Raw genomic sequence first — 23,707 nt, forward strand, 5'->3', positions numbered from 1 at the left:
TCATCGAAGTACCTAGACATCTAGTTTTTATGCTCTCAATACGACTTCAATATCTAGAGCAGGGGTTTTCAACCTGTGCGTCGCGGCTCCCAGGGGCGTCGCCGGTTATTATCAAGGGAGCCGCGTTCGCAATAGAAACTAAAAATAAAATTTCGGCGCACCAATACATATTACATGTTGCATGTGTGAGATAACCGTCGATAACCGTGTTTGCGATATCGAGTAATAGCATATTTCGATTACTATTTACAATTAGGTAGGTACTTAATGATTTGCCTCTAATATAATCTATCAGTTGTAAAACGCACACCGCTGTCGCCTGTCTGTTTTGTATTCAGTGTGTTATATGCGCTACGGCTACGTATATCGACCGATATTTATTACGATCTTTTTTTGTTCTGTGTTATTTGTTGTGTATTTTTTCTGTAATAATAGTAGTTATAACTATGGATAAGTTTTTGAATTCTAGTAGAAAACGTGATAATCCAGAAGTAATTTTAAATATTGAAAAGAAACAAAAAATCAGAAAATATGATGATAGTTATTTGAATTTCGGATTTACTAGCACTGTTGTTGCAAACATAGAACATCCCCAGTGTGTCGTTTGTTTGAAAGTAATGGCTGTAGAAAGTATGCTTCCAAATAAAATGAAACGCCATTTGGAGACAGTTCATGGAAATTTGGTGAACAAACCACGTGATTATTTCGTATCAAAATTAAAAGCTATGGCTCAACAAAAACATATTTTTACAAAACAAGCTACAATTCCTTCTAAAGCACTACTTTCTTCCTATAAAGTAGCTTGGCGAATAGCAAAGAGTAAAAAACCTCATACTATCGCAAAAAATCTAATTTTACCAGCCGCTATGGATATGGTGTCTATTATGATTGGGGATGCTGCTGCTAAACAACTTCAAAATGTGCCATTATCAGATAATACTATTAGTCGTAGAATACAAGATATGGCTGAAGACATCAATGATCAATTAATTGAAAAACTAATAGGAAATGACTTCGCCATTCAACTGGATGAAGCAACTGACAGCCATAATGATGCCCATCTTATTTGTTATGTAAGGTTCGTAGTAAATGACGTGTTTCATGAAGATTTACTTTTTTGTAAAACTATTGTTGGTGAAACAAAAGCAGCAGATTTATTTAATATATTAGATTCTTTCATAATTGAAAACAACATTGTTTGGGACAGATGTTTTGGTGTTTGCACCGATGGAGCTCGCTCTATGGCAGGTTGTTATAATGGTTTACAAGCACTCGTTAAAAAAAAAAAGCCCCTAACGCTGTATGGACGCACTGTATTATTCACAGAGAAGCTCTCGCTTCAAAAATTATTAGTCCAAGTCTTAATGAAGTCTTGCTGTCTGTTATTGAAATAGTTAATTTCATCAAAACTCGACCTATAAAGTCCCGGTGTTTTAAAAAAATGTGTGAAGACATGGGAGCTGAGCATACCTCACTTTTGTATTATTGCAACTCCCGTTGGCTTTCACGAGGAAACGTGTTGAAAAGAGTATTTGAACTTCGAAAAGAACTACATTGTTTTCTTCTTGAACAAAAAAAATATTTTGAAAAATTTGAAAATGAAGTCTTTTTAATAAAATTATCATACTTATGTGATATTTTTGAAAAACTCAATGTATTAAATGTATCTTTACAAGGTAATGAGACCCACATTTTGCAGTTAACTGAAAAAATTACTTCTTTTAAAAGAAAATTAGTCTTGTGGAAGAATAAAATGGATGAAGGTGCTTTAAATGACTGTTTTCCCACATTGTATATGTTCCTTCATGAAAATAATTTAAACTTGATAGAATCTATCAAATTAGTATTCATGGAACACTTATCACAACTTATTGTTCACTTCCAAAATTATTTTCCCGAGGACGATCAACAACGAAATTGGATTAAAGATCCTTTTACTACTGATCTACCGTCAGAATTAACAATTACTGAACAAGAACAACTGATAGACTTGTACTCAGATTCAGTATCAAAATCCAAATTTGTATCATTATCTTTACCAGAATTTTGGATAGCTATGAAGAAGCAATATCCGATCGTAGCCAATAAGGCTATCAGGACTTTAATTCCATTTGCTTCTTCATACTTATGTGAAACGGGTTTTTCGGCCTTAGCAGTTATCAAAAGTAAATACAGAGGAAAACTAAATACCGAAAAGGAAATGAGAATCGCACTATCAAAATTTACCCCACGATTTGATGATTTAATGCAACAAAAACAAGCACAGCCGTCCCATTAAAAATTAAAATTATTATTAATGTATTAATTTTTTAATTGTATGTAAAAAATAAATCTCAAAAAAATGTTTCCTATTATTAATACCTAATTACATGTTTATCATTAACTAAAGTTAGATTAAAATTATTATAAGTAATGTAAATTTGTTTATTTTAAATGTTCGTATGGGAGCCGTATATTTTATTTCAAAGTCAAAAGGAGCCGTGGACCCAAAAAGGTTGACAACCACTGATCTAGAGTATACATCGTGTTAAAAGATCAGAACGATTGTCTAATAAATCGGCGCGGTGAACCAATTACGATTCGATTACAAATAACGAGTGGAAATGGCATTAAAGTTTAATATAAAAAGATGTACAATACCGACTGTCGTGAAGAAGTCAACATCTAGACCGAAAAAAGGCGAGATCAAGCTCACGAAAAATAATTTATATTTTCTACGTTCATTGCAAGTATAAAAAATAATTATGGACGACTCGTATTTAGACGTTGGGGTCGACTATGTCGATGAGTGTAAAATAACACAAAAGCATTATCATTCGTTCACTCCATACTCAAACATGTCTTTATCAAATAACGATGAAATTAGGATAAGTGTTTTAAATATGGATGCATACACTCTACCATGTGAAAGCTATATTTATATAGAGGGGAGAGTAAATAAACCGCCCGATGCAGTGGGAGATGTACGTTTTTCAAATAATGGATTGGCATTTTTATTCTCTGAAATGCGCTATGAAATAAACGGAATAGAAATTCAAAAATTAAAAACACCTGGAGTTGCATCTTGCTTGAAAGCATATTGTTCGTATACTCCAAACGATTTGAATACGTTGGAGAACGCTGCTTGGGACTCGGCGATGGATGGTGAAGATAATAAAAACTTTATGAGCAACAATGTATTTACCGGGTGTATCCCTCTAAAACATTTATTCGGATTTTGTGAAGACTATAAAAAAATATTACTTAATTGTAATCAACAGCTGATTTTAAATCGCGCATCTACCGACCTGGATGCGATACACGTTGTTGGCGCGGGCGCAACCGAAGCAGTCTCAAAAAATAGAAAAATTACAATTGAACTTACTAGGGTGGTGTGGAAAATGCCTATTATCAGAGTTAGTGATAAAGAAAAATTAAGGTTGATAAAAGTGGTAGATTCATGTAAAACACTATCATGTGCGTTCAGAACCTGGGATGTCTGCGAATATCCTATTCTCCCTAGAAATACCTCACATTCGTGGACGGTAATGTCCAGCAACTTGTTAGAAAAACCGAGGTTTGTGTTATTCGGATTACAAACAGATCGAAAAAAAAATATTGAAATAGACGCTGGACGCTTTGATCACTGTCAACTAAAAAATCTTAAGGTTCACTTAAATTCTGAAGTGTATCCATATGAAGACTTTCGTGCTGATTTTAAAAATAATATTACTAGTATACTGTATAAGGCCTATGCAGACTTTCAAAAATCATATTATGAGAAAGAGTATAGTGAACCTTTATTGTCAAAACATATTTTTCAAAACTATTCACCAATCATCGTTGTTGATTTATCGTGTCAAAACGACAATGTGAAGTCGTCAACCGTAGACCTACGTATTGAATTTGAAACTGATACAGTTATTCCGGAAAAATGTTCTCATATTATATTTTGATTATAACCTACCAACCTCATTCATGATAATAATATAAAATTGTATATTTAATTAACATAACAAAACAAACATTATATTTAAAACAATATTTTATTGATACAAATAATACATAAATAGTTTATTTGATTTTCAATCAAAAATATTTAATTTTTAAATAGGTACAATAATTAGATTAAACATAATTTAAATATTTAAATATCTATTATTATCATAGTCTTATTTTTAATTACAATTTTAATTTAAATAACAAGTTAACTATTAATGTTGTCATGAATATTATGCTTTTGTTTTTCCAGAACCATTCAGGAAAGAAAACATAGATATAGATGTCCCCATTAACTATGAAACTTCTGAGGCAGAAAGAAGCTGTACTGACTTTGGTATGTTAATGTAAACTTGCCTACAACAAAATAATATATCTATGCTAATAATAGCCTTTCTTTAAAATTTTATATTTTTACAATAATACAAATAAATATATTAGGTACAAAGAATCTTTTTAATTTGATATCATTTTCTCAGGTGCAAGTGTCAGCCAATGGGACGTGGTAACTCCTCAACACATAAAACATGTAAAAAGTACTCCCCTCAGAAAAAATAGTGAGTTTTGCATGTTTGAATTTATTCTATTCAGCATTTGTATAATATATACTTATTATATTTTAGAAAAACTTTACAAAAGCTAATCTGCCGAGGCAACAAACCTCTTGCAGAAAAAGGACAAATTAGTAGATTTACAAATAAAAGCGTTGGAACAGGAAATAGGAATAAACGATGTTAGAAAAAGGAATGCTATATTAAAAGAAGAAAAACTGAAATTAGAAATACAATTTCTAAAAACCAAAATAAATAGTACAAAACATTAAGTTATTTTTTTTAGCTAGAATTTAGAAAATGTGTGGTTACATATATTATGTATATATTTAAAAGGTAAAAGTTATTATTTTTTTTTTGTTTTTTGTTATTACATAAATTATGTATATATTTAAAAGGTAAGTTATTATTTTTTTTTTTGTTTTTTCTTACTACATAAATTATGTATATATTTAAAAGTTAAAAGTTATTATTTTTTTTTTGTTTTTTGTTACTACATAAATTATGTATATATACACACCATAAAAATTGTATTAATTATGTTATTACTTCTCAAAAGGTAAAAGTTATTATTATTATTATTTGTTTTTGTTACTGTTATTTTCAAATCATTATAAATCATAATAATGAAGTTCCTAAATCTTAACTTTAATTTTTATTTACTTACCATATAAATGTTCAATCTCACTGTAAATTGGCAAAGTGGTCCCTGATCACCCGATCTCTTTCTTTCCTACCTCTTGTGTTTCCTGGCAAATCGAAAAAGTTTTCTTCTCTGACATTTCCATCATAGTTGTCTTCACACAAATCATTTGGAACACCATCATGCATATCAATACAGATATTATGCATAACAGCACATGCCACTATTATTGCTTGGGTGTTACTCAAATTAACTGTAATTCTTTTGCTGAGCACTGGGAATCTTCGTTTTAGAACTCCAAAACATCTATAATATTGTAATAAATAACATCAATTTCTTACTCATGATAAAAAACATTGGTTAGATACATCAGATACAAATGATAATCACAAAATACATTTAAATCTATCCTACCATCTTCAACTAAGCAATATTTACCTTTCAATAACATTTCTAGTCCTGATGTGACTTTCGTTGTACAACTGCTCGCTTTGTGTCCTAGGGGACAGCAGAGGAGTCATAAGGTAGGGCTTTACTTCATACCCACCGTCACCTAAGAGATATCCTTTTATGAGTCCTGTTTCGAATTTATGTTTTATTAAAGAATTGTCGAAAATGGTTTGATCATGGCATGACCCTGGCCATCGAGCAACCATGTTTGTAATTTTGAGCCATGGATTGCAAATGCATTGGACATTGATGGAAAAAAAACCTTTTCTATTTCTGAAGATTTCCCCATTATCTCCACCTATAAAAGTTACATTGACTCATAGTTGCATAAAAAGGAATATTGTTGGTGGCAGTAGTATTATATTTTATTTATACCTGGTGACTGAATTTTTATATGGGTACAGTCTATAGCTCCTATTACTCTGGGAAATCTGCGTCGGCTGTAAAATCCAGTGACTACTCTTTTTGTATCAACATCGTTCATTGGAAACGACATGAATTTTTGTTTTTGCTTTGCTACGGCTCTACATGTTTGGTGAATGTAACGACATGCTGATGATTCACTAACTCCAACAAAGTCAGAAATCGCTAACAAAAAAGAACCTGTAGCAAAATACCTCAGCATCATGTACAGCTTACAAGGAGCTAATATTGCTCTGTTTCTGAAACAAAAATAGTAATACCGTAGGTAGAAGAAAAAACCACAGCAATACAACTTGTACATACAGTTGAAGGATTTACATACTGTTGGTTATTCGACGACAACATCAATATCAAGTTAGGACCATCCTGTCATCACAGCAAAAAAAAGTTACACATCTTGAGACTCCTGTGCACATCCACAATTAAGTGTAACCAGTGGCGCAACAAGCGGGGGTGTTGGGTGGTACTTACACCAGGGCACCAGGGCAGCTGACATTTTAGGGGGCACCATCTGATGTCTGTGTTTTTGGTATTTATTTTACTATAACATAAATTATCAAGATTTGAATAAAGATATTATTGTGGTAATAAAGATGAATGAAGGTATTTCTTGTAAAAATTACGAAAATAGATTTTTCTTTCCGTGGAACATTCAATTAGTTATAAATGGTTAATGGTATTATAGTCGTATAAATCGGTTAAGCAGTGGGTAACGGTTGATGACTAATTGAGATTGATAAGAGTTGTTTGATGACGTAATTGTAGTTAGTACGACACTGTTACGAACTACGAAGACGCTAATAGACGGAAAATTAGTATAATATCTAAAATTAGAACAAAAATAGTAATTTTTGTAATATTATCAGTTATCACGGATGATGGACGACGGAAACGACGGATCATTCGTAATTTACTTGGAACAGTTGGTACTTTATGTATACTATACAAACCTATATTTGATGTTTTTAAGTCAGTGCAGTAAGCAGTTGCCAATACCAATTGAATTTAATTTAAACCCTGTGACTAGTGTTGAACAGTTTAAGTTTTTATTAATATTTAACTATTTTAATTCAATTGATTGTACTACATTCCATTAAAAAAAAATGTCATCAAATCAATCAAATAGAAAGCAGTTAAGTGGTTATGCAAAACGTAAATTAAAACAAATTAACGATGAGTATGTAAATAAAATAAGAGGATCTATAGATCAATTTATAAAAAAAAAACCAAAATCTGAAATTGGTAGGTATAAAAACAATAATTATATTTTAAAACTTTAGACCATAATTTTGTGGTACTCTATATTAAATACATTTACCATTATTTTTATAATAATTTTAGTTAATAGCTGTGCTCTGAATAAAGAAAATAGTGACATAATCATAAATGAAATATTGGATCCAGTCATCTCAGATGTAAGAGATATTTCAGTAGATGCAGCCAATACAGGTACTTAATATTAATTAATATTTAATACCATGAAATTGTATGATATACATATATTATTATTATATTTAGTAGGTAATGTTTTTAACTGTCAACAATTAATTGATAAAACAGTTTCATTTACTCTGTAGTCTATATTAAATACATTTACTATTTATTATTTTTTATTTAATGATTATAGTTAATAGCTGTGCTCTGAATAAAGAAAATAGTGACATAATCATAAATGAAATATTGGATCCAGTCATCTCAGATGTAAGAGATATTTCAGAAGATGTAGCCGATACAGGTACTTAATATAATATTAATGCTATAAAATTGTATAATATATTATTAGTACTTAGTAGGTATGTTTAGTAATGTTTTATATCTCTCAACAATTATTTGAAAAAAAATTAGGTATATGTTATAAAATAGATAGGTATTAGGTACCTACTAAAATAATATATAAACTAATTTAGTAGTAAAAGACTATTTTTTTTTTCATGATACAACATAAACAACTAAGGTCATTAAATGGATTTAATTTTATGTTATGAAATGTCAACTTATGAGTTAACAAAAATTATTATTATTCATGTTACAAAAGTGTAGCTACAATATAAAACAAAGTTATCAATCATACAATAAAAAAAAAAAATTGAATTTTAAAAATCACATATTATTAATTGTGTTTTCCTAATTTCCAGGAAAATTCGCTCCAATTGGGAAACAAATAAAACCATAGACAAAAGTATAGAACATCAATATGCTACTGAAATAGTCTACTGGCAGAATGTATTAAAGAGAATCATAAAAATTATTTTATCATTAACTGCTGGAAATACAGCTCTTAGAGGACATGAACATAAAGATATCCAAGGAAAATTATCAAGTCCAGGTAAGCTTTTATGTTAGGTATTTTATTTTAAATAATAAAAAGCACCAAGAACTTTTATCGATTACCTGTTTGCATACATTTCAAATTGTTTATAATATATATTATATGTATGTGTTTGTACTGTCATAATTATATGTAACGTATAAGTAATTATTTTAGTAAATAATAAATTTTTATTTTCTAGGAAACTTTCTACAAATGGTTTATCTTTTGGCAGAATTTGATCCTATTATGAGTGATCTTTTAAATGATGAGAAAAAGAAAATCAAATACCTCAGTTGGAAAATACAAAACGAATTAAATCTGGCTTCGAGCACAAGAAATTTACTATGTGAAGATATAAAAAAATCTCATTAGTTTTCAATTATTATGGATTCTACTTTGGATATCACCAAAATTGATCAAGTTAGTATAGTGATTCGTTATGTAAAACTTGATTATGAAACAAGAAACTTAACAATTGAAGAATCATTTTTGGGTTTCTTTTGTATTCAACAACATGGAGCCATAGATTATGAACAATTAATTACAAATGTTTTACTGGAGTTAGGGCTAGATATCAATATGTGTAGAGGACAAGGTTATGACGGAGCAGCTGTAATGAAAGGATTTTACTCTGGCTTACAAAAACGAATTAAAGATAAAGTTCCAACTGCATCTTATGTACACTGTTGTGCGCATAATCTTAACTTAATAATATCAGATGCTGCAAAGAGTAATCAAAAAGTGTTAATGTTTTTTGAAACTGTTCAGGCTGTATTCAATTTTTTTAGTTCAAGTGCACCAAGGTGGGCAACTTTAGCTTTTGGTGAAGTAGATGCAAATAAAATAAAGCAGAGTTCTAAAAAAAGTATGCCCCACTCGCTGGGAATCGCGACACGTATCTATTTATGCCTTAAAAATGAGATTTATTGATGTTTTGAAATCCTTAAGTAATATTTCCTTAACTAGTCAGAAAAAAGAAGAAAGAAATATTGCAAATGCTCTAAAAAAAAATTAGAAAAAATTGAATTTGTTTTGTTGTTATGCTTATGGGAAAAAATATTAAGACCATTATATGGAGTATCACAGTCTCTTCAACGTAAAAATACTAATTTACATAATGCTTGTCAAAACTTACAAGAGGCTAATTTTACTATTCAAAATTTAAGAAATCAGAATGATGATTTAATATTAACAAGTCATAACATGTGTGATAAATGGGGAATTTCAAAAGATTACCATGAAGTTCGTTCTAAATTCGCTATTAAACATTTTGAAGAAGTTGACGGTGATAGAAGATTGAATGTTACAGAAGATAATTTTAAAGTTCGAGTTTTCTTACCAGTGATTGACAGTTATTTTTCAGCTTTCTAAAAGATTTAACGGATTAAAGGAAATAACTGAAAACTTTGATTTTTTACAGCCAAGTACATTAGTTAATTTATCTGAAGATGACTTAATAAAAGCTTCGTATGATTTTACACAATTATACAAAGATGATATAAGCTCAGATTTAATACGGCAGTTACTGTCAATAAGAAAATTAATAAATATTTTTGAAGTTGAAAGTATCGAACAATTGACATTATATATTTTAAAAAATGACCATAGTTCAACATATAGTGATATTTTAAGTGCAACCTTAATTTATCTTACATTACCTGTAACAGTTGCATCAGCGGAAAGATCGTTTTCTAAACTGAAACTTATTAAAAATTACTTAAGAAATTCAATGAATCAAGATAGACTATCAAACATTGCCATTTTGAACATTGAAAAAAATAAGACTAAACAGTTAAATATAAACAAAATAATAGAACATTTTGCAAACTTAAAAGTTAGAAAAGTTAAGTTTTGTTAACATGTACATGTATTAATTTTTTTTTTATGAATTAAAGAACCTACCTACCCATGTTATAATTTGTATAATTTATATGTATATATATATTTTTTATCTATACTATAAAATATAAATATGTAAAGAAAATAATATATTGTAGGGCACCAAGTAATTTTTGTTACTAGGGCACCATAAGGTCTAGTTGCGCCACTGAGTGTAACGTTACAATAGATGTTGTCGTCTCCAACAGTATCACTGTTTTTCATGCAGCAACTATTTTCAAATTGTATTAAAAGCTACTTACCTTTGAGAAGGAGGTGATATTTCATTTTCTATCAATCTCAAGACAGTACTAAACGTAGCTTTTGAAATACGAAATCGATTTATGAAAAAATGATCATCATACAATTCACAGTAGTTGACTCTTTCATAAAATACCCGAGGTCGACGTTGCATAGCAATAATATCTTCATCATCGTCACTGTCATCGTATAGTATTCGACGATACATTATATTTTAGTTAAACTCTTGTTTTAAAAATGCACTATTAGAAACCGAGGTAGGAACTATGAAAACGTTGAAGTAAAAAAATCCGAAGAAAAAAACAGCGCCAAAATATAAACTTCGATATGTTATCTACATGATTACATTATTATTATCATATAACAATCCCTTCCACGCCAACGCGGCTGATACCGTGGTCGTAACTAGGAGTTAAGACGTTATTACCCAGAATAACCGGGGGTTAAAATCTGAGAGTAAAGATTTTCATTAACTTGAAGTTACCGTTTAACTCCGGGTCGTGAAATTACTCTTTTGCGCTAACTCCGAGTTATTGCTAACTCGTACTCTAACTCTAGGTGGTGAAACCGGCTATAAGGGTACTAAATCCTTAACATGTATTTCTTGTGGATTTTCGTTCCTATCGTATCTTTCCTTACTTTTTATTTTGTTTTAAACTAATTGTTCTCTAGCTATCTTATGTGACACTTGCATGTTTTCTTTTAAATCAAATAAGTAATCGTCGTAATTGTATCGTGGTTCTGGCTCGGTTTTTAATTTAATCGGTACCTCCAATGTGCGTCCATAAACTAGTACGTATGGCTGGAAGTTAGTAGATGAAGTTAGTTAATGAATGTACTGTCGAATTATATACAAAAAATGCAAAAGGTAATAAATGATCCCAATTATTTAAATTCTTGTCTACATAATGTCGTAAGTACTCAGCTAAGGTCCTATGAGCACGTTCAACAGGATTGCCCTGTGGCCTAAAAGGACTAGTGTTAACTTTTTCTATCTTTAACAACTTGCAAACTTCAGCAAACGTTTTACTAAGGAAATTGGTGCCCTGATCAGTTAATATCGTTCCCGGTATACCATGTACACAAACGAAGTGTATAACAAAGGCTTCCGCGACCGTGTTCGCTTTTTGGTCAGGAATTGGAACTCCCAAAGTGTAACGCGTTAGATCATCTTCCATAGTTAATATATAAGTATTATTAGATAATGTTGTCGGCAAAGGCCCTACTATATCCATAAATATCTTTTCAAATGGTTTTGAACTTGTAGACGTAATAGCCCTTGGTTGTTTGATATGCCGATTTGATACCTTATTCACCTGACATGATGTACAATTCTTTATATATTTCTTAACGTCCCCCTTCATATTTCTCCATATAAACTGTTTTTGAATACGTTTAATAGTTTTGTTAACGCCTAAATGACCCCCGAGTTTTGAATTATGAAACTGTTTTAAAATAATCGCTTTTTCTTCCTCAGTATATTCTATACCTGCACATATAATGATTTCTATACCTGTTTTACGAAATATGTATCGTATCATTGACCTTATTTTTTCCCATTCTAAATCGTCATGTTCGCCTAATTTGGACATAGCTAGTTTTTTTAATTCGTTTTCTTCACAAAGTAGTTTCAAATTTACTAATGATATATACATGTTTTCGTAATTTGTTTTCTGACGATCTCTATTTTTTGTTACTAGGAATATTATGAATCTATTTTCCTGTTTGTAATAAGGCGTGTCCCCTATTACTTTACTGAGCGGTAACAATGCACCGTTTCCAAATTGTTTTTTTAATTGGTAATTTGTTCCTGTCCTAATTTCTGACACTATACCTATTATATTCTTTTGGTGATTCTATTAGTGTACCTATAGTTTCTTTCACGTTATTATTCGTAACGAGTTGTGTTTCTATTTTTTCGAGAAATTGTTCATATGTTTCATTTTTTATTTCCTGAATTGAATACATTCGCGTAAGTGCGTCTACATTAGAATTAAGTACTCCGGCTTCGTAGCGTATTTCATATTCGTATTCTTCTAACTGTATTCTCCATCGAGCTAGTTTTGATAGTGGATTTTTTAAATTAAAGAGCCATGTTAGTGGACGATGATCACTAAGTATTATAAACTTCCTACCATATAGGTATGGTCTAAATTGCTTAACTCCAAAAATTATTGCAAGACGTTCTAATTAGGTTGTTGAATAATTGCTTTCACTTTTATTTAATGTGCGTGATGCATAACAAATTGGCAAATCTTTACCTATTTCACCTTGAGATAATATGGCTCCGAGCGCCTTGTTGCTCGCGTCCGTAGTTAATAAGAAGGTCTTTGTAAAATCAGGATATTTAAGAACTGGTTCGGAGCATAACGCTGTTTTCAAGGTATCGAATGATTTTTGACACTCGTTACTCCATACGAATTTAGTGTCCTTTTTTAAAAGATTAGTTAATGGTTTTGCTATTGCGCTATACGAATTTATGAACTTCCTGTAATAACCGCTTAATCCTAAAAACGACTTTATGTTTTTTACTGTTGTCGGTTCTGGGAATTCTACTACTGCTTTTAATTTACGCTCATCTGGTTTTATCCCGTCTTTCGTAATGACATGACCTAAGTATATACATTCTCTTTTTAAGAAATTACACTTGTCTGGTTGTAATTTCAAATTGTTAGTTTTTAATCGCTCGAAAACGTCTATTAGCTTTTCGTTATGATCATACAAATTTTTCCCGTATACGATTATGTCGTCTAAATATACTAAGCATTTAATTCCTATTAAACCTGCTAAGGCTGAATTCATAATTCTTTGGAAAGTTCCGGGACTCGTCTTCATTCCCTGAATCATTCGTTTAAAATGCCAGTGACCTTGGTTAGTCGAAAAGGCTGTTAACTCCCGTAAGCCTTTGTCCATCATCACTTGATAAAACCCCGAAGAAAGGTCGAGACTACTGAATAACTGGCTGTTTCCTAGCTGATCTAGTATTTCTGTAATATTTGGCAAAGTGTGAAATTCATTTATGGTCACCTCATTAAGTGCCCTAAATCTACCACTACTCTGAATTTTTGTTTGCCTGAATTATCCATTTTCTTTTGTACTAACAGCAAAGGGGAATTCCAGGGACTACTAGAATTCTCAATAATTCCATTTTTTTCCATCTTTTTAATTTGCGAGTTTATTTCGTCTTGTTGTGCGTGAGGTAATCTATAAGGTCTACGATATATGGGTGGTTGGTCCTGTTTGAATTTAATAGAGTGTGTACCCGCGGTTGTAAAAGTTAAAATATCCCCTTCCATATGAAATATGTCATTGTATCGTTCACATATCTCATAAATAGATTGTTTTTCAGTTTCGTCCATGTGTTCAGTTATTATCATTTGTTTTAGTCTTGCTATACGTTCGTTGTGATTGTTTTTTGTTTCAACTGAATATATTTCGTACTCAGTATCGTAAAGTATTTTGTTTAAATCAGTTTTGGTTAGAGTCTTTATTTCTTCTGATATGTTCAACATGCTAACTATTGCCCTACCGTTGCTAACGAAGGACACTGTATTACTACAAAACACATCCTTTACTAACTGTTGTTTGTGTATTAGAATATTCTTGTTTTCAACTAATGGGTCGGCTATCAAAATTCCTATAATAGTTTCGGTTCGTGGTTTTAATTTGATAGAACTGGTTTCCTCTACGATTTCATTAATCATTGTTGGTGAATGAGAGGTCGTTTGGATAATCAACTTGTTTTTCGCTACATCTACTATTACATTATTAGCTGAGAGAAACTCGTTTCCTAGAATACCGTCCTTGGGAATTGGAAATCGTGTTCCTACCATATGAAATTCTGTACTGATATTTTTTTCGTTTAATTCTATCGGTATTATTAATTTCCCTATGATTTGAATGAGGTCCTCGTTTATCCCACGTAAATTTATTCTTTGAGTTTCGTCTATTTCTATATCTTCGCGCAAGCAATTTATTTTTAGTATGTTTACCTGACCTACCTGTATCTATCATTAAATGTAATTTTTTTGTTTTAGCAGCGGACGAGTTAAATGTTATATGGTTATTTTCTATAGTTGTAACGATGTGGTAGCATCGTGCATTGGTTGTTCTGCGATAATCTGGTTTATCGAACGAGTACCGCGCCCTTCGTTCGATACGTTGGCGTCTCCCGAGTTATTGTCGTGTCTACTATCATCGTTTCGTTTTTTGTAACATGCATTAATATTATGCCCGGTTTGATTGCAATATGTACATGTTGCTACTTGTATATTATAGTTCGTTGGTGGTTGCGTTAAATTGTTTCTATTAGGTGGACGGTTGTTGCTACTGTTATTTGCATAGTTAGTTCTTGGATTGTTTCTACACTGCGATGCATAATGATTTCCATTACAATTATAGCATTTTATTACTGGCCTGTTAGTATTATTTGGTTGCGAAAAGTTATCTGTTCGTTGGTAATTATTTGTTCGCGTAAAATTATTTGGTTTCGTAAACTTATTTGATCGAAAATTTCCGTTGTTTCTGCTATTGTAATTCGTATTAGTCGTTCTCTGATAGTTATTACTATTGTTACGTGAAAAACTACCTCTGTTGTTTGAATTTTCATTTCTACGCCTATAATTATCCCTCTCCGTATTATATTCGACCTCTTCAGCTTTCGATAACTGTTTAGCCATTTCAAGGGTTTTCGGATTACGTGATTTTACTATTGTCCTAATCGGTTCTACTAATCCTTTAATAAAGTTTGCTAGCGTTAGTTCCTTAAGTGTTTCATGTATAATTTTTGCTTCTGTATCTATTTTACCTAGTGTACTGGTGGTACATAGCTGGTAATATAATTTTTCTACTCTATGGCAATAATCATTTACGTCTTCGTTATTGTGCATCCTGATAGAATTTAATTGTATTTGTAAGGTTGAAGCCGTAGCGGTGACCTCGAATGCGTCTGTTAAATAACTTTTTATATATGTCCACTTCGACACGTTTTTATATTTAATCATTTCTAATGCTCTACCTGTTAACCTTGTAGTAATATATTTGACTAACGTTGGTGCATTTGCCTCCTCTACTAAGCTTACTGCCATGTCGCATGCATTTATAAATTGATAAATATCGTCTATTCCTGTACATAGTGGTATTAATTTAAAAGCGTCTTCTAATCTTATAACCACCATTTTCTTTGCGCGCTTTTTAGTTGTATAATCTAATGATTGAAATTCAAAACTCTCTGTAACTGTGCTACGCGTAGTGGGTTTAAGTGCTGGGCTTGGGTTTCTACTTGGGTTATCTTTTAACTGGGCTTCTAACTGGGTTTTCAACTGGGCTGGGCTTCTAATCGGGCTTAATAATTCAATTTGTCTATTCGTTTCGTTTAACTCGTCTTCTACACTAGTGTTATACAATGAATTAGCTACGTTCAAGGGAGATGTACCTTCTTTGTCCATAAATCACTTCACCACTTATTTAATACGTTTCTCATAATAATAATAATTCAATAATTGCCCTTTAATATAATAATAACTCAATAATACCCTTTAATTCAATAATAATTCAATAATACCCTTTAATTCAATAAAACTTCAATAATAATTCAATAATACCCTTTGATTCAATAAAACTTCAATAATAATTCAATAATACCCTTTGATTCAATAAAACTTCAATAATAATTCAATAATACCCTTTAATTCAATAAAACTTCTATAATAATTCAATAATACCCTTTAATTTAATAAAACTTCAATAATACGCCCTCAATAAATTCAAAAAAAATATTACGTTTTACACCAATATACCTATGCTCGACTACGGGAAGCCGTAAATACACGGAAAATAATCAAACGGACCATCAATTTGCGGAATTCTTGTGTCAAGTTACGGACCGTCAGATTACGGAAATAAAAATAGTGCTAACCGTCAGATTACGGACCGTCAAATACCGGAATTAAAAAATTTACGGACCGTAATATGACGGAAAACCTTAATATCACGGACCGTAATATGACGGAAAGTAAATACGTGGACAGTAATATGACGGACCGTCACATTACGGAAATTGAAAAAGCTAGTCACCTTGTTTTTGTTTTCGGCAAACTTTGTGTCCTCACAACGGGATGGGGTCAGTTGGGTACCCAGATAAGAATTTGGACCCCGTGATAAGAAATTATAGCTGATAATCTAATCAAGAGCTCCAATTCTAGCTTCAAATAAAAATACTATGTTCTTTTAATAAATTTGTTATTATAAGTTAATTGTAATTAGTAAAAAATTATACTTCACATATAATTATTATGAGAAAAATTGTAAAATGAATAAACTAGCGTACACCACCTATTACATTGTTTTTATAATATGATTTAGAAAATTAAAAAGTAATGTTATTTTTATTAATATTAAACCCTAAAGGTCTACAGATTGGCAAATTTAATTTAAAGCATATCATTTTAAGAAATTTATATTGAACGTTTTCTACATTAGTAATTTGAGTGGTAAAACTTAGTGACCAGACCACTGACCGAAACTAAAGATTTTACCAAGAAAATTTTTTTATATATTTAACCCTTTCAGCCCACATTTTGATCGGAAATAGATCGAATTTTAGTAAAAAGCTTTTTTCCTTAGAAATCTATCAAGATTAACTGTATGCCATATAGTTTTTGGTTATTAATTTTTATTGGAAAGAAAATTGTGTTTTTTTAATTGTTTTAAAAATATTTTAATATTTTGGTTTAATATTTTTAAAATTATTGTATTTCTGTTAATAAACCTATCGTTTTGAAGTATTTATTTACAATCTAATTAATGTGTAAAGAAAAAGACATATTGTGATAAGTTTTATCGAAATTGTAATATATCCGAAAAACTTAAAAACTTAAATTTTGGTCGTATCGTCTTTAAACCTTTGAAGGTCGAAGCAGTATCGTCCCTACACCAGTTTCCAGTTTTAAAAAGTTTTAAACTTAAATATTAAGGGCGTAAATGTTGAGTTCAAAACTTGAATTTTTCAAAAATAAAATTGGGCAATTTTGTTTTGTCGATTTCTCAAACTTAAAATCGAGACGCGACTTTTTTGAGAACAGAAATTTGATCTAGATGTGTCACTGCATTGAACCTCGAATATTTCAAGCCGATAAGACCAATATTAAAGGAGTTAGTATTTCAAAATTTACGTCCAGCTGTTCCAATTTTTTATTGTTAGCTCAAACATAAATATTAAAGTGACCTATTATTATATAGGTTTTAATATTTTATTTATTATTTTATATACCTATCGATTTACATGAGCTACACACCTCTTAAATGTGAAAAAAAGTTCAAAATAATTATTACTCAAAAGTTTAAACAGACGTATATACCATAATAAATCGGATGGTTATACGGAAAATCACATAGCCACATGTTTTTTAACTTTTTGCTACTACGATTATGGGTGAAATAATGGTCTACGTACTTCGACCATAGACACCTTTTTGAATTCTCGTACGCCAAAAGAATAGAATCTCGTATTTAGTAGTGATCAAACAAAAACCCAAAATTCAAAATCCACGTAATTACGTAATTTTTGAAGTACAAAAAACACACAAAAAATCATAACTCCCGAACCAAAAGTCCGATAACCTCAATATCGGTACCTATCGATATAGAGGACCCCCCACCCCCCTCCGACTCCAGGAGTACGTTATAGAAGGGCCAGGCCTAAACCGAAACGTTTGGTAACTTAAAAGTATAATATTATCTTATGTGAACGTCATCTACAACTTATAAATTATTTATTGAACTTTAAAAACTATTAGGTATCTACATATTTAAATACGTTTGTTCAAATTTGATAATCAGCGTCAAAGAACATTCTATGCCGGTAGTTTTCCTAGAAGTAGTTACCTATTCATATAATCACATCAATAATAAATCTATTGAAGAGTGTTACCTAAACATGAACAATTGTTTAAATAATTGATGAACTATATAATTTCAATTTTCAAAATTAATGATACCTACATAGGTCTCGAAAATGCTTATAATTAATGCTTTTAATTATAATTAAATGTATTTTGTTATAATACTATAATACGACATGTCTTGAAATCTACTAGAAATGCTGGACAATAGGTAGGTATAGTAAATTAGTAAATTACATATGTATATTATAATATAAGGTTGTGGTCGTCTGTTTGTGGATGAGATTAATCCCACATAAGAGAACGAGAAATGGTGAAATCTAAAGTTCATCGGTAGAGAATTTTTTGGAAATTTCATTTAAATGATCGGCGTAACGAATAACGATTTATCGGCGTATTATCGGCGTAAACAAATAGCTTCAAAAAACCATAAAAAAACAAAAATATCAAACAAAAATCACTTTATCAATAATAGATTATAAATCAAATTATGATAACGGATCATTAATCGCTATAACCACGGTTTGGGTTTTATATGGTTACCACTTCAAATGCAAACAATATTGAGGTTACGTTCGATTCTTGCGTAAATAATATTATACGTTAATATTTTGATGATTTAAAATTTGTTTGTTGAATTTATTAAATATTTTACTTTTTTTACTCTTTAAGTAGGTTTTATATAATTAATTAATATGTTCACTAGCCAGTGTCACTAGGTACCTGCCATTGTGTAGTATACAAATTACAAATTTAAACAGTTCACCTTTGATGTGATATTCGTAAGTCATACATAGTTTTTTTCTACTAACCTGCTTGTGTATTATGTAGATTTTATTTTAAACTACAGTGTAATTATTTCTAGGTAAAATATATCTACAGTATTAAAACCATTTCAAAAACCAAGTGAAACCTAATATGCTATTATATGCCATACATATGCCATTCAAACCTTCCTAACTCAAATGTCTCGAATCATGTAAGTTCTGTTTAATATTAAAATGGTTATAATGTATTACTTATCTCAAAAAACCTAACAGATACATCACAACAACAAATATTTATCTTACAAAGTTGCAGTCAAGTATGGATTGACCACCCGGGGTTTTGTAATTGTTTACTGTTACACATAGGCGTGCGCAGCCCGTTCTGGCAAAATGGGCCAATGATACTTGAAACAAATTATTTTAGGTGTTATAAAATTACTTTCATTTACTTACCAGTCATCACCCACTGTTTACATTTTAAGGTATAATTAATATATTTATTCATAAGTAAGGCTAGGAATATAAGCATTTGCATCTTTTTTTCTTTAATTCCAAATTGATTGGTTGTGATTGCGATTGTGAAACCATTTTTTGTTTGCATATTTTATAGATTTAAGAGAATCTTGTTAATTTTGTTGGTATAAATATAGATACCTATGTCTCATTCACAACAATTCACTTCATCTATTTTTGACACCTGGTATACAAAAACTTACTATTTTATAAAACTAGATTACAAATTATAAAATACAATAAATAGTTATTAAAAATAAAACATTTGAAAAAAGCAAACAAACAAATTTTGAATTTTTTGAAGTTCATATTTTAACTATAATTGAACTCAACTTTAGGTGATTGAAATTTTTCTTATTAATAGATACAATAAAATAAAAAACGGTTAAAATTAATTTATATTTTCAATATGCCAAAATAATTTTTGGAAAACAAAATTTCTCTGGCTTATTGAATTTATGTTTAAATATTCACTCGACTGAAAGATTAAAATATCATATCACCTCAGTACACCACTGTCCAGCCAGCTGTCTATATTACTCTATTGATAAATATCTCACCTTTGATTACCAAACATGGTTTGTTTGTTTAAAATAAATAAAAAATTTAATTAAATAGATACCTACTTGGTGTAATTTAATACATTTATTAAATTTAAACAATTATATTAACTGTAACTCTCTAATTCTATCCGGTGTGAAACTATTCTACAAGTAAAGCGTACCTATGACTATTGACTGTACAAATATATTTTATATAATTGAAGTTGGGAAAAAACATGTGAAATAAATTTTAAAAAATATTTAGAAATTAAATAAAGTGGTTTTTAATGAAACAGTAACAACACTTTATTGTTATAGTGAAATACTAAACCGTTACCTAATTCTTAGATAAATTAGGAAATCTAAAAAAAAAATTAAATAACGGACAAACTATTATTATATTATTTTCTGGAGATAACCTTCTTAAACTCAAACTTCAGTTTAGATTATAAATTATAATTTATTTATTTAATTTTTAAAAAGGATTAAAATAAAATATTTAAGAAAAAAACACCCGTTGAAAAATTACATTTTCTGCTCTACACATTGGGCATACAGAGTTTTGTTGTTCCAACTGCCTTACACACACATCACACACCCATGCGTGACCACATGGTAATACTATATATTGCTGTTCACTTTCAGCTAGAGACACTACCAAGCATGTCATACACAAGTTTCTGTTGTCAGGCAGCTGAGGTACATTTGGCGAATCTGGAGGGTTCATAATTTGCGGTGAACCTGGTGCATCATTAAACGTTTGATTCAGATCCAATTGCAAGTTATTATTTTCAACTGGCTGTGGATTAATAACATTGGGAATGTGATTTGGTACTGGAACTGCATCTGCTGGAACATTGTGGTCTGATTCACCATCAACATCAGCATCGTTCATTCTCAAAGCCCAGGTTCGCAGCCTTAATTCATATGCTGCGCTGGTATACGAACAACGCAGAAGAAATTGCCATATTGATATTTGTCCTAATTGGTATTGCTCTGTAGCATATTTTATCCTGTGAGAGTTAGCCAAAAACTTGGTCCTCACATGCCTAGTGGGACGCAAGTGGTTCAAAATTTGTTGATTAACCAAATGGTAACTGGTACTCAAAGTAGTTAAAGTGCCTATTTAAAAATAACAAAATAAAATGGGCATTACCTTTTTGGTATTAATTATTAACTAATTAGGTAAGTATCTTTATGATTATAATTTGAGACTCATTATATTAGGTTTTACAGTGAGTTTACTTAAGTAACTGTGAAAACATTTTTTTTTTTTCATTTAAGAAGATTAAATTTGAGTTTATAATTATAAATAAATACAACCTCTCATAAAAATATATTCATGTTAATGTAGTAATTTTAATTTTAATTTTAATGTATTAATTTGATCCATAGTTCCAAAACCTTGAGTCTACTATCTATTTATACCTCTAAGTTCTAACACAACTTGATGTAATTTTGCTATATTGTACTTACGCATACATTTCTTACCTAGAAATACCCATAAGCTTGGATGCGCAACAGAGAACTTTAATCTTAACGTGTTATGGAAGCTCTCAATGTTATTATTTGTCTGACGAGGCAGTCCATGAACCGACACAACTTGTGGACCAATATTTCTTAACCAATATCTTAAAAGAAATATCAATTATGTTATTGGGGTACATGTTTAATATTTAAATTTCTAATACCTGATAGCTAAAATACAATATAATTTTTATTTTAATACTATCAATAACCAACAGTATTTTTTAACAGTTATTTAAAATGTTCTAGGTTTTATGTTAATTAGTAAAATACCTTTCATAATAACTTAGTAATCTCTCCAAGTGGACATCATGATTTCGTGCAAATGCTCTAATTAAGAAAAATCCATTCTCCATATCTCTAGCTGGCAATAATGGAAGGGACATAAGGAGTTTCTATACCTTACGGGCATTATCGTTACTATTTAGATGATGTAAGTATCCTAAACTGTTCATTTTTCTCCATACAGCCTACAAAATTATACAAAACCATTAATAAGAATGCTGTATAATATCATTAATTGTATTTGTTTGATTATTTATTTTTACTTGGTTATGATGAAACCAGCAACCAGCATAACGAGCTTCTGGAAATGATGAAATCAAAACATCCCTCAGAGCCACCTCATAGTCAGTTATAATGACTTCAACCGTTAAGTTTGGTAAAAGATTATCTTTTACAAAACGCATAACACAGTTGTATGAATTCCGCGACTTACTTTCCATAAGAATATAGACAATAGGTATGGACTGCAAATATTTAAATGAGAATTTAAAAATAAATAAATCTTATTGTATGTTACAACTATTTAAACTGGTGCCTATTTCCACAAGTAATTTAAATTTGAATTTGAATATTAAATAAAATAATATAAAATATTATTAATATCTTACATGGTTTTCGATCATACAATGTATGGTTAGTAATTGGTATCCCATGTTTCTAGGTACAACCTTGAATGTGGCATCCGCATGTAACTCTGTCACACCATTTTGCAGAACATTAACAATTAAATTCATACATCCAAAAATGATGCTACTTCTTCCATCCACATCTGTAACACTTCCTCTAAAAAAAGGAGAGTCGCAACAAGAAAACCGATTTAGCTGGCCATTGTCAAATAGAGTTGCCAAATCTAACAGTGAGTTAGGCAATCTAGGCAATGATCTTCTTCGGGCGTGTCGCATAAGAGATTCGGCTGTTGACCATGGGTACAACCCTGCTGCTACCACATGTCTAATAAAATATTGAATTCAGTTATCAATTTTTGATAGGGCTCTAAAAGATATTCTTTAGGTTATAAAACTCCTTACCTTCTAGATTCCTCATCATATAAATTCTTTAACGAGATATTCTCAGTAGAGGCCCTTGATTTTAAAATTTCACAAAAACTATGAATAAGTTGCTGAGAGTTATTTTCCTCACTAACATGGCCCTCATGTGATTTTATTATCACTACAGTTCCGTTTCTCAACTTCTTGATTGATCCCGGACAAAAATAAGTACTAGCTTTACTGCATTTATAATATCTGAAAAAAATAAGCTAACTTTACTGTACTTATATCTATTTGTAATCTTAGTAAACTTTTTTAAAAAATGGTGTTAAATATTTTCAAATAATAAATATATATTATATTTAATTGTGTTAAGTTCATTATGTGTGCTTATAGATATTAAAAGAAATTGTTTCTGAATTATTTGCTAATTTTCGTTATTTGTCAAAATTCTAACTGCCTACACTTATTTCTTAGATTCTGAGCGGAGTGAAATAATGTATTGAATTTACAATGATGTGAGTTTTTTTTTCTGTCTTTCAGCAAAATTTTTGATAGTATGCATGCTTCGATTTTTGAGGTCAGCATCTTTTCTGATAAAAAGGTGAACCTAGTTGGTACTTTGGGAGGTCAAAGTGGAAAATTCCAAGTAATTTTTCATCAAGAAATATTTGATTTTTTGTTGTTA

General features: G+C 30.3%; 2 protein-coding genes and 1 pseudogene across 2 annotated transcripts; 1 reads left to right on the plus strand and 2 right to left on the minus strand.

The window, feature by feature from the left end:
- The first annotated feature begins 2,744 nt into the window (after window positions 1–2,744).
- Window positions 2,745–3,935, plus strand: LOC132953223 (uncharacterized). The gene has a single exon (XM_061025746.1). The coding sequence runs from the start codon at window positions 2,745–2,747 to the stop codon at window positions 3,933–3,935; it is 1,191 nt and encodes a 396-aa protein (XP_060881729.1).
- A 204-nt stretch (window positions 3,936–4,139) lies between these two features.
- Window positions 4,140–11,066, minus strand: LOC132953280 (putative nuclease HARBI1). The gene is made up of 5 exons (XM_061025800.1): window positions 10,498–11,066; window positions 5,998–6,284; window positions 5,611–5,920; window positions 5,197–5,478; window positions 4,140–4,335 (listed from the first exon to the last, which is right to left on the minus strand). The coding sequence occupies exons 1-4, from the start codon at window positions 10,701–10,703 to the stop codon at window positions 5,214–5,216; spliced, it is 1,068 nt and encodes a 355-aa protein (XP_060881783.1). The 5' UTR covers window positions 10,704–11,066; the 3' UTR covers window positions 4,140–4,335; window positions 5,197–5,213.
- Window positions 11,067–20,571: 9,505 nt separating this feature from the next.
- On the minus strand, window positions 20,572–22,683 carry LOC132953224 (uncharacterized; annotated as a pseudogene).
- Window positions 22,684–23,707: the final 1,024 nt, after the last annotated feature.

Source organism: Metopolophium dirhodum, unplaced genomic scaffold (assembly GCF_019925205.1).
Source record: "Metopolophium dirhodum isolate CAU unplaced genomic scaffold, ASM1992520v1 scaffold1, whole genome shotgun sequence".
Taxonomy (NCBI): Eukaryota; Metazoa; Arthropoda; class Insecta; order Hemiptera; family Aphididae; genus Metopolophium; species Metopolophium dirhodum.